This window comes from Merops nubicus, unplaced genomic scaffold, assembly GCF_000691845.1.
Source record: "Merops nubicus isolate BGI_N331 unplaced genomic scaffold, ASM69184v1 scaffold49033, whole genome shotgun sequence".
In the NCBI taxonomy this organism is placed as follows: Eukaryota; Metazoa; Chordata; class Aves; order Coraciiformes; family Meropidae; genus Merops; species Merops nubicus.
This window is the reverse complement of record NW_008597811.1, coordinates 620-12,655: the sequence shown is the minus strand read 5'-3', so window position 1 is coordinate 12,655 and position 12,036 is coordinate 620. Positions and strand designations below refer to the sequence as shown.

Below are 12,036 nucleotides of genomic sequence, written 5' to 3'. Positions count from 1 at the left end.
AGCGTGTAGCACCTCATGCTTCATCCTTTCAAAATGCAGCTCACAAAAATTCCCTTGCCGCAGTGGACACTCTAAATCTTACCTTGGAGTGTCAAGGTGGGCATCTAGATCAGGGGTTCTCAACCTTCCCTTCACCACGGACCCCCAATAAGTACCTTTGTGGCCACGGACTACCAAGTCTTAATTCAGGATTTAAAGCACTGGACTGTATCAAGTATTTATTTCCATTTTCACACCAAGGCTCTGCAGATCTGGAGAGAGGGGTTGCTGCAGCTTCAGAGCACCATCCACGGGTATTTCTATGTGTTGCTCTTCCTCTGTGGGCCAGGCCAAACGTCTCCAGGCTGGACATTCCCACCCCTGCTTTAAGCCTTTGCAGACCCCCTGTGGTGACATTGCAGCCCCCCAGAGGTCCACGGGCCACAGGTTGAGATCCACTGATGTAGAGAGTAAGGAGCATAGTTAGGATCACCTTGGAAAGCCTGGGCTGGCATCCTACAGGAGCTCTGGCAGAGGCAGGATCTGCCTCTCCAGCTGAACTGAGAACCTCTGGTTGCTGCCTGCAGGCTCCTGCTCACCTCCCTCTGGGCAGACAGATCGTGTCCAGGGGCTTCTTCCACACACACGGGGCTGGATCCCTGGGGATCCTCTGTGCTCAGGAGGGGCAGAGCCTGTGCAGGAACCTGTGCCTGACAGTGCAAGCTGCAGCTGCATGGCTCAGAGGGTCTGAACTGAGGCTCCAAAGTGTCAGGAAGTTTCAACAGCAGATGAAGCTTTTAGCTTTACCTAGCAATACGTTTTCCTGTCTGCTCTTGTATTGTGGTTTTGGACGTTTCAGGTCTCTCTACATCTAATTAGGTGCAACAGTTCAAATTCTGTATTCTGTCTGGATTTGTCCTCTGAGGAGTGTTTCTCCACCATGGGTACCACGTGTCACATGACAGGTGACTTACAATCAGTGAATAGCATACATGTGATTTATATATAATTAAGTGCAAAACATTTCAGCTATTACATTTTTAGCTGAAAGAAATGAACAGCTCACAGCTGGCCACTCAGGCACTGGGGAGAGTGGCCTGGCAGAAGTAAGGATCAGTTCTGGCTGGTTGTTGGCTCTGTCAGAGTTTGTGTCACCCATTTGGACAGCAATTCATTGTCAGATTCTTAGGAGTGTGGGTGTTTTAAAGCCTCTCATTTTACCACGGTGAGATCTTTCTCTTCCCACGTTCCAGGACTCTAATGCAGGCCTTCTGTGTGTTTCAGTGGTGGAAGGACTGGCTCTGCTGGATTTGGGGGTCTCACCATATTCTGGAGCTGTTTTTCATGAGGTCAGTCAACATGCTTCATTGTAAACGTGGTGTTTAAGTGGCACACTTCTGTGTCTTACTGCTCCTGGACTGACAGAGCTGGGGAGCTGGCTGGTCCCAGGGCCTTCAGAGAGCTGGGGATGTGTAGCTGTCTGTGCAGTGGGTGTATGTGCAGTGGCCAGCACAGTGAGGAAACAGTTCATCCCAGAGCAGCTCCTTGCTGGGCAGGTGACAGACACCACAGGATTTGTTACTGCATAAGGAGAGGCCAAAAGAGGGGAAGGCTGTAATAAGTAAAATGCTCTGCTCACATCCAGATGTTTCTGTTGGCAGAGGCCAGAGCAGGGGCAGACAGTGCCATGGTGAGTCTGAACATGATTGTACTGGGCAGCAGCATCTGGAATTTCTGCATTTGCTGTTCCTAGCACAGGCCTGCAGTACATTGTTCCTCACCCTGAAAACACTGTGTTCCTCCAAATGCTTCAGCACCTGTGGGGTTTTGTGCCCTTGGGTGGTGGTGCTGCTGTGAAGGTACATCCACACAGTGGCACCTAGGGGTGAGGCAAAGAGGAGCAGTGAAGGTGCTTTGATTAACCACTTTCCTCTGAGGTAACAGCACTGTGGGACAGGGCAGGGAGAGTTCCCTCTCACAGCCTCCCGTGGTACTACTCCATTTTTCCCCTCAACTCAGCAGCTGTTTTATGTGGCCAGTGCCTGACACGGGTTTCCCTTCTGCTCTCTTTTAGACCCCACTGATAATATATCTCTTTCACTTCCTGATTGAATACGCTGAGTTGGTGTTCATGGTAAGTGCTCCTGGAAAGCTCACCCTGAAAGGTCCTGCTCTGTGAAATGCTGGGTATGACTTTCCTTTTACTCCTGAAAGGATCAGGGACCTTCAGCCTCCCTCTAGTTGGGATTCCTCACATACTTCTTTCCATGAGCAGTTTCTTTCCCCTTCATTCCCCACTCCTGTCAGTACGAGTACCTTTGGTGCAGCTCATGGCTTGAAGGTTAGGTGGTGTGTGGGAGCCCAGCTTCCAAACCTGCAGTCTAGTGTTTTTGAAGCCTGGTTTTGCTTCTCATGAGCTGAGTCAGATCAGGGGCATACTCAGCATTGCAGTACTGTCCAGTGGCTTTTTCTCCTTTTGTTTGTTTTGCTTATAGCCAGTCTTTCTGTGCCTTGCTTTTTAGATAACTGATGTGCTAACTGCTGTTGCCCTTTACTTGGCCATCCAGGACTTCAACAAAGTTGTGGTAAGCTGACTTGCCAGGGTTACTGGTCCTCTTCTCCCAGCAGGTGTAGTTATCTTGTACCAAAGAAAACACATGCCAGAGGATGCAGTCTCAGCCAGTCCTTGTTGCAGCAGGTCTGGTCATGTGTAAAGGAAGGAATAAAGCCTGCCAAGGATGCTGGGGGGACATGAATCATTCTAGTGAGCAAGGGGCAGGTCTGGCACCAGGTATTACTTGTTCCCTTTAAATTATAAGTACCTGTATCTGGAGGTGAGTGATTCCTCTCCTAGGTGGGTGGGAGGCTGTTCTGGGTAAGAGTGCTGTGCTCTCTGTGACCCCAGAGGGGCAGCAGCTCAGGATCAGTGGGAATGGGGAGCCTGCATTTTCTGCAGCATCTGTCTGCTCCCCCATCCAGCTACATGCTCCTTGTCCTCTGACTTTGAGGTTGAAGAAATAGCTCATGATAGAACTGCAGACATGTCAAAATCCTGTGTATGAGTTACTTTGCTCGTTGAGAATTTATTGCCAGCACCTCTCTCCTGTCTCTCCAGGGCATAGGTTCATCATCCAGATTTCCCTTTTGTCTCCATAGAGAGCATCATAGAGCAAGATAGGTTCAAGGGAGATATTTTGGGTCCCTCATGAGATTTGGCAAAGTAACCAAGCCTGCATACTTCTGTGACCTGGTTTCTCAGGGACTTGTGTGTTGAACAGTGAATTTATGAAGTCAGCTTTTTGTTGGAGATCCAGACAGGCTTTGGGAAGACTGAAAGTGTTAAACTCTAGTGTGGTGAGTTCACTGTCAGCTATGTCAAGAGCTAGACACAGGTAACTGAAGAAGTTCAAACCAGTCAGGATTATGCTTTCTCCTGACTTCCAGCTCAGTTGTTGAGTATGTGGGAAAAGAGCATGGAAGGGGGGTTGTTCTGTTTGTACAACACCTCATGTAGGGTGAGTTTTGGCTTGTACCTGGGGCTCATCTAAGTTCTACAGTGACAGGAGTCCCCAGTAATGAGAAGTGATGGCTTTCCTCACCTGACAGTCTTTGGTGGTTCTCCCTTGTTCAGTTCAAGAAGCAGAAGCTCCTGATCGAGCTGGATAAGTATGCACCAGATGTGGCTGAACTCATCCAGACACCCATGGAGATGCACTACATCCCCCTCAAGGTAGCACTGTTGTAAGTATTGCACCTTGGGGGCTGCAGGGGGCTGCTGTGGTTCCTCAGCTCCCTCTGGGGTTTAACTGTTTGATTTAGGGCTTCAACATTGGTTGACATTTTTCCCCCCAGAAACTGAATTTTCTGTGGTGTCTTGGTGTCCCTCTGTATACTGAACAATTGGTTTAAAAATTTCAGAAAGCTTCAACTAAAATAAATAATATACAAGCAAGGTAGTTCATGCCAAATAATTTCTTTCATTGGGCTTTGACATGAATAAATTATTATCTGAATTATTCCATGTCAGAGAGAATGTTCCATTAGATACTATTTTTTCCTTATTTCCATATAAAATTTGTGAAATGGTGAACTCCTCTGGGCAGGAAAGGTGGAGTCAGTAACCTGCAGACTGTCATGTGTTTAACCTTGTTGCACATTGCTGCAGCCAAACTGGCCTTAGATTGTACCTGCCCTGCTGCAGGCTGTCTCTGGAAACAGAAGAAGGCAGACTGGGACTCAGAGAAGTGGGAAGAATGTAAAGAGATAATGAGAAAATCATCAGCCCTCTCTAGTCACTCTGATGACTGATTTAGTTACTAGCAGGGTTGATTGTCCATTATCTTGCCTATTATGTTGGTAATCCTTTCAAACATTGTTCTGTGCTTTGAACCTAGTTGAAGGAGATGATTGCAGTTCTCATTTCCAGAAGGAGCTGGCATTGTTAGCAATGAAAGTGTGGCTGCTTTCTGGAAGGTGAAGGTGTTCAGAGTTTGCTGTCTCCCCATAGCTCCAGTTAAAATGTGCCAGATTTTGATAGCTGGCAGGTTTTGTGCTCAGATGATGCCATGGTGAGCAGAAGTGGTTGCCCTGCCACAGCAGGAGTGTGCCAGTGCAGCCAGGCTGAGGGAGCTCTGCTAGTCTCTCAGGGTTTGTTTCCATCTTGGTATCCTCTTATTTAAATTACTTCTTCAGAGCCACTAGGTGTAGCAGAAAGAGTTTACCTTGGACCCAGTGATCCTGGCTCTGACTGCATAAATGTGCAGTGTTTCTGGCAAAGCAAGAAACATTTTTGGTAGTCTTTTTCTAGGATAAATCTTGTTTTAGACATCTGCCCAACTGTCTCCATTTCTCCAGTGTGCTCCTGTGGCCACTGTGTTCAAGGCCAAATCTTGATCTGGTTTTGGGTCTACAATCCAAAGATCAGGTTTGCTCCAGACTAAAGAACCTGTTCAGCTGACTTAATTTGGTGGGCATGTCACATGTAAAGAAAGAAAGGGAAATGGCAAAGTGCATCTGCTTTCCTTTGAACACCTCTGTAAGTAGAAGCTGCCTCCTTTGGGTGTAACTGGAGCTTTGCTCTTTTCCAGCTACCTGTTAAACCCCTACACTGTGATGTCTTGTGTGGCAAAGTCCACCTGTGCCATCAACAACACTGTCATTGCATTCTTCGTTCTGGCTACAATCAAAGGTAACACAGTGAAGAGAAAATGCTTCTTTATGGCTTTCTATGAAGATGAGTAAAGTAGCAGAAATTAAATCAAGGTGGAACTTTATAGTAATCAATATTTCACTGAGATCTTTATAGCACAGCAGAAACAGGACTGGAGCAAGGTCAAAGTTGTGTCTGAAATCCCAAGATCAAGAGACTTTAGAGTCAAATCAAAAGGTGCTTTGACCTCAGTGCACCTAGGAGTTTCAGCTCTAAGAATGGGCTCCTTTTCCTGGATGACTTAAAATAGTTTTCTGTTTATGAAGAAATGTGTGTCTGTGGGTGGGAGGACATAAATCTCTGCTGCTCTTTCTTTTGTACATGGATACACACTTAAAGTGTTGTGTACAATTTATTTTCAAAGTGTATCTTTGAACTTTTATTCAAAAGCAAGTGGTTGCCTGCAGCTGTTACCTGCCTTCCACTCACACTTGTAAGCTTGCTTTGAAATTACCTAACTGAGCTTTGGGGAAGCAGAGGTGGCAACCAGAGACCCATACCAGCACTGCTGAACAGATCATGACAGAATACCTGTTTCACTCATTTTGTGCATAACACCAGGTTTCTGGGGTTTCTCTCCCTTTTATGGCTTCCAAGAGCTAAAGTCTTTTGGCATATGTGATTAGTACTAGTCACATAAGTTTTAGGAGTTCTCTGCTGGATCAGAGCAGAGGTATTTCAAAGAAAGATAGAGTTAGTTTTCATTACTATTTCTAAAAGAAAGTTTTCCTCCAGTTATTGACTAATTGAGGCAGGAAAGGATATGATATAAAACTATTTGCACAAGCAAACAGGTGGAGTCTGTTCAGTTCAAATGGCTTTTAACTGTTCACTGATGCTGTAAGACAAAGAGTTAAGGCATAGACAAAACTGGAGTGGGTGTCCCCTGTGTTTTCTCCCTTGTTGGGAGTGTGGCAACCCCTAGGTGTTAAAGGGGGCAAAGAGGACATCAGATTCTGACTGTGATTTCTGGGTCCTAGTCCTTTAGATCTCTGCAGAGCTGAACACTTGATGAAGTAGAGGATAGGGAGGTTTCTGTCTGGGAGACTGCAGCTGGAGGATGGAGAGGGCTCATCACCACATAACCCTGTATTTTCTCTTTCAAAAGGTGGAACAGAGAGAAGTTTACCCTGTGTTTGATGTCAGTATGCTGATGGTCAGGCCAGTGCACTGAGCTGGCACTCTTGCTGTCTAAGCTGTGTTTTCACAGATGAATTCTGTCACATGACACAAGACTGAAAGCTGTAACCAGGCTCCTGCACTGGGAGCTTGTTTTTGTCATTTACCCTGGGACCTTTTGGGCTTCATTTCTGGTGTTGGTAGCTGGGCAGTGCAAGTACTCAGCACCTACCTCAACCTCAGACACCTCAGAGAAAGGCATGACTATTTTTAAGACCACTTGGAAAAGCTGTGCTAATCTTTCTGTGCCTCAGTTTTGGCACCTGTCAGGTAGGGCTGGTGCCCCGTGGTTCCTTCAGCTGCAGACTGTCTCCTGCTGTCTTTGACAGAGCCCTGCTGAGGGTCCTGGTGCACTCTGGTGACAGGGTGTCCAGATGCCCAGCAGAACATCTGTCTCACGTGGGTGTGACTTAGGTGAACACATTCCATGCATAAACAGCAGCCAGCAGGGTCTATATATAGACTGGGTGACATGAGCCCTTGCTGTCTGTGAATCACAAAGCACTCAGCAGTTCTTTCCTGTGGGAGAATCACCTTTTTATGAGTCATCCTCCATTCCAAACAGAGTTGGAAAAAGGACACTCTGCAGAACACATTCTGCTAAGAACCCTGTTTGGGGGAGCTCTGATGTTTGTAGGCCCCTGCAGAGGGCTCTGTGTTTCTTCCCATTTGGGCTTCCTGGCTGTGAGGCTGTTTGTATGAAATGTTCCCTACAAATGAAGACATTTTTTTTCCTTTGCAGGTAGTGCCTTCCTCAGTGCTGTGTTCCTGGCCTTAGCAACATACCAGTCACTCTACCCTCTCACACTGTTTGCTCCAGCACTCCTGTACCTCCTGCAGGTAGATCACTTCTAACTGTTGGGACCTCTCCTTGTCCTGTAGCTGTTCAGGGACAGCCCTTAGCTGTTGGGAGGGGAGTCAGGAAAGTCCTGAGTTTCAGGAAAAAATGACTCCTCAAGCCATGGGAAGTTGGAAGCCTTAGTGGGGATGCCTGTGCCCAGAGAGAGGGGAGCAGAAAGTCATGTACAGAGCTGGTGTTCAGCTCACCCAGAATAAACACTGCTCACCGTGTCGTGTGAAGGGCAGTGGGGGTCTTAGACCTGGAGCACTCCCCTGGCATGGATCACTGAGCTGGGTTTGGAGGAGGAGCCCTGTGTTTGAAATCACTCAGAGCTGGACATGCTGAAGGGGAGTTTAGTGCAAAAGGCAGGTGTTGTGAGAGTGGCTGGCTGCCCCTGTCCTTTCTCCCTGCCCATGAGCAGGACCCCTGACTCCCAGCAGGGCCGACCCTGATCAGCTGTGGGCACCCAGCACCTCAGCAGACAGGCAGTGCTCCAGGAAAACCAGCCCAGCAGCAGGCTGGTGGGCACATCTGCAGGCAGGGACAGGGTTTAAAGCTGAGGCAGCTCTTTGCTAGCCAGTGGATTCATTGCTGGCTGGCCTGTGTGCTTCCCACCAGCCTCCCCCTTAGCTCTGGTGCTGACACCATAAGCAGTGGGGTAACGGAGGCTCCAGAGCAGAATCCACTGCATGAAGACTGGTCCCTTACTGGTCTTGTTCTGGTATGGCAGCAGGGGGAGGCTGTGACTGCTAGCAGAGGCCTCTCATCCCAATTCACAGGTCACATGGTGATAATCTTTATTGATTTTGCCATTCTGAAAGTCCAGCTGTTGAGTGTTTCACCAGTCTTGGCTGCTTCTGTCCTGCCTGCCTCAGGATTTTTATGGCTGATCTTAATGCAAGTTAATTACAGCTCATTCTCAAATCTCAGAGCTTCAAAAGAGAATGGACAGTCACTTGGAGTCCATTTTCTTTTCCTGGCTATCTGACATGAATATTTCTTACTTTTTTACAGAAATTCTCTTTGCAAGACAAGAGCTTCTGCAGAGTCAGTGTTGCTTTCTCAGTTTTGCAATTTTTAGGAGCATATACTTTATATATTATGTATTTTATATTTTGGTCTCATTTGTTTTCTTTTAATTTCTGTCAGAGTAAAGTCCAAGCATTGTGTTCCCCAGCAACAGCACTTTGAAACATGAATGCCTAAGTTGCAGCTTTCAAAGGGGTGATGCCAGTGTGTGTTCTTTTATCCAGATTTGTACATGAACTTTCCTGCGCTCATTGCACAGAATGAAAAAGCTTTTTTTCTGGCACTTTTTAATCTGTCCTGCCAAAATCCATGTAAACTTGCTCACATTGTTCCAGGAAGTGGCATTAAATACAGGAGAGCCCCCATCAGGTAGAGCTGGCTCTCTGTGCATCCCCTGCCAGTGTAAACCCTCGTGCCAAGTGGAAGAGCTGCATCACCACCATGGAGCTGCAGCACTCTGAGCAATTCCAAACTGTTTATGTGTGTGTTTGGCTTTACAGATGCAGTCAGGGGACCTCTCAGAGTGAGATACCCACATGTCACGTTGTGGAACAAGGGCCTGTTTGGCTGTGTGGCAGTGGAAGGGCTGCAGCACTTGCCTTTGTCTGAGAAGGCTCCTTTGTGCTTGGGAAGCACTGGGTGTCCTCTTGCCCTGACTTCAGCAGAGCACGGGTGCCAGTCCGTGGGGTGGACTCCTGGCCTGGCAGGGTGGTGGGTGGTGGAGCAGGGCTCTGGGTCACCCAGCAGGGTGCAGCAGGAGGCAGGCAGCTGTACAGTGCTGCAGAGACCTGAGGTCCAGGTGGAGCTGTGGGGAGCTGCTGTGGGGCTGGCACGGGGTGCCTGAGACCCGGCTCGCTGCAGGCAGGAGCAGAGCTAGAGACCAGCTTAGCTGCTGTGCTTTCAGGCACAAACCATGCTGGGGATACTGGGTTTTCTCCTGGCTTTCCACCTAATGAGGGGCTTCTGCCTGCTTGTGTTTCACTTCCAGCGCCAGTTCATACCAGTCAAGCTGAGGAGTAAAAGCTTCTGGCTCTACACCCTGCAGTACGCAGCCCTGTACCTGTGCAGCCTGGTGGTGATCATCTGCCTCTCCTTCTTCCTCCTCAACTCCTGGGATTTTATCCCCTCTGTTTATGGGTTTATGTAAGTATAAGGGTTCTTACTGGCTCTTCTGTCTTACTCCCACTGGGTTGTTTCTTGTGCATCACACTCAGGTGCCCTGCTCCCTGTCCTAAGCAGCACGTGAGCTGTGATTCTGCTGGCAATGCAAGAAGAGAAAGAGCGTGTGGGGGAGAGCAGGCATTAGCCAGCTTCTGTTAATTAAGCAAGAATTAGAGAAGACAGGAGGTGTTTTCCACTGAGTTGACTGGAAATGGGTTTGATCTTTGAGCTACCATGGCTGTGACGTTTGTGTCTCTGGAGAAATGTCTGCTGGGGAACAGTTTAAATCCTGCAGGGGCACAGGGAAGGATTAGTCCCTTTTCTCTCCAGGTTTTCACCCCTTTGATTTCTCTTCCACACGCTTAAAATATAAGACCTCTGTCCAGTAGCACACAGTGATTAATTAATGTAACAGAAGCAAGGCAGTGAAAATGAACCATTTTAAAAAGTTACCTTGACTTTTCTTTTCAAATTTCAGCCTTTCTGTTCCAGACCTGACACCCAATATTGGCCTATTCTGGTACTTCTTTGCAGAGATGTTTGAACACTTCAGTCTTTTCTTTGTCTGTGTGTTTCAAATCAATGTATTCTTCTACACCATTCCCTTGGCAATAAAGCTCAAGTAAGTATGCTTCTCTGCTAGTTTTTTCTCTCAGTTGTCTGGTGGGAGCTTATAAAGCTGGCATCAAATATCTGGAGCTGCAAGCCTGAAAAAAGTTAGTTTTTTTTTTAACAGGGCTTATCCTCCTCATTTCCCAAAGTTTCAGTCTTTATTCTTACACAGATCGAGTCGGGCTCTGCTGTGCAACAGATGTGTCACAGGCCTTTGAAGGGGAGAGCAGAAATCTGGGCTCTAGAGGTGCCTGTGCCCTGCCTGAGCAAGCCAGTGTAGTCAGAAAGCAAGAACTCTTGCCTGGAACTTCTAGTTCTTTATTGTCAGATAAAAAGTGAAAACTTGGGGGCATTCCTAGCAGACTGCACTGACCTTACCCTTCTTTCTGGGAAAAACACCCATTAATGCCTGGATTCTCAGTGAGCTTATCCTGTTGGCTTGGAGCAGATGCAGGGGCCATGACATAGCAGAAGGGTAACTGTGGGCTCCTCCAAATAACCCCCAGAGGGGAGCTGCTGGTTGTGCTTTGGTGGCTCAGCCAGAGCTGGAAGAGCACCCAGATGAGAGCTGTGTAAGTACAGGTGGGGCTGAGGCAGGGGCTTCCTGTGGGACTGCAGGGAGCAGATGTTCTCTGCAGAGCAGCTCAGTCTGTCCCACCCAGCCCTCGGAGGCTTGTTTGGAGAGAACGTGGCTACTAGAGCCTCTTTGAGCCTGTCCCACAGTACAGCTGTGCCCTTGCTGTTGTTTACATCCAGTTTCCAGAGCCCCTGCTGCACCCTCTTACCCTTTGTGTCTTTTCCCTCCTAGGGAGCACCCCATGTTCTTCATGTTTGTCCAGATCGCCATCATTTCCATCTTCAAGTCCTATCCCACTGTGGGAGACATTGCACTGTACATGGCCTTCCTCCCAGTCTGGAGCCACCTTTACAGATGTAAGTTTTTTGGGTTTGAACTGGAAAGGGCCTGTCTGGTGGCTGTCAGCACTGAACCATGCCAGGCCATGTCTGCAGGCTGTGGGGCCATCCTGGGGTGTCTGGAAGGAGGTTTGATTTTCCTGGTGATAGTCTCTAATGTGTCTTTAGGGCTAGGGTTGAAATTGGTCAAGGGTGAAATTTTCACTTGTACCTTATCTTCCCCCACTCTCCAAGTTCTTCTGAAGATGAACTATTTTGTAAGAACCTTTTAAAGTCCTGCACAAGGGCTGTGGCTTATTTAAAGTACATCCATCCTTCAGATGCCTCACTCCTGTTTAAGGCTGTGTAATCTGGACACTGCTGCTGCAGCTGACGAGTCCCTCAGCCTTCAAATCCTGCCCCTCATAGTGGTTCTTTGGTTTGCATCTGCTTCTTTGCTTAGAGTGGAAGTAACAGGATCACTCAAGCAATTGTGCAGTTTTTCTTAAACACATCAGAAGGAACCTCTTCAGCTCTTTAAATCACCAGAGAGCTTCCTGATGATTTTCAGACTGAGTCTCTAGAACCTGCTGCACTGGGGACGTTTGGAAGCACTGAGTTTTCCCTGGTGTTTCTTATTTAAACCAACTGCTTTGACCTGGCCTTTTACAGCAGTCTGTTCTAACCCGGGCCACCTGTGTTTATGGACAGCTACATGGTGGCAGGAGGCATAATCAGGAGTCAAGAAACTTTGAGACCATCTGCTCTACTAGTTTCAGACTCTGGAAAGCTAAGGCCAAAGCTGCTGTGGTAGAGCAGGGCACAGTGTGCCACAGCCACTGCAGGTGATGTACTTCTGAGAAATCCAGACTCAGAGGAGCCCAGCTGCACATTCCAAGCACAGGAGTAAGGGGACTGTGACCAGCAAGAGGTCACACGTCCCCACCCCACAGTGAGGGAACCTACTGAACAAGGAGTTAAAAAAGATGGGTGTGAACAGGTTGGGCCATGACAATGCTCTTAAAATGTCAGGTGTCTCCCTTCAGCTGCAGAATGATCTGGAGTCTGTCACCTGCAGGGACTTTGGCTGAGCTGTGGCCAAGCACAGAAACACAAGCACTGGGGTCAGATG

The 12,036-nt window shown here is 47.9% G+C and overlaps 1 protein-coding gene across 1 annotated transcript; it reads left to right on the top strand.

Moving 5' to 3' along the window:
- Positions 1–1,263: 1,263 nt before the first annotated feature.
- On the top strand, positions 1,264–10,943 carry PIGU (phosphatidylinositol glycan anchor biosynthesis, class U; the record flags this gene model as incomplete). The annotated part of the gene is made up of 9 exons (XM_008936811.1): positions 1,264–1,328; positions 2,054–2,113; positions 2,502–2,564; positions 3,611–3,720; positions 5,067–5,167; positions 7,110–7,207; positions 9,226–9,380; positions 9,877–10,020; positions 10,819–10,943. Coding segments are annotated over 9 exons (921 nt in total), but the record flags the coding sequence as incomplete, so codon positions are not given.
- Between the last annotated feature and the right edge of the window lie 1,093 nt (positions 10,944–12,036).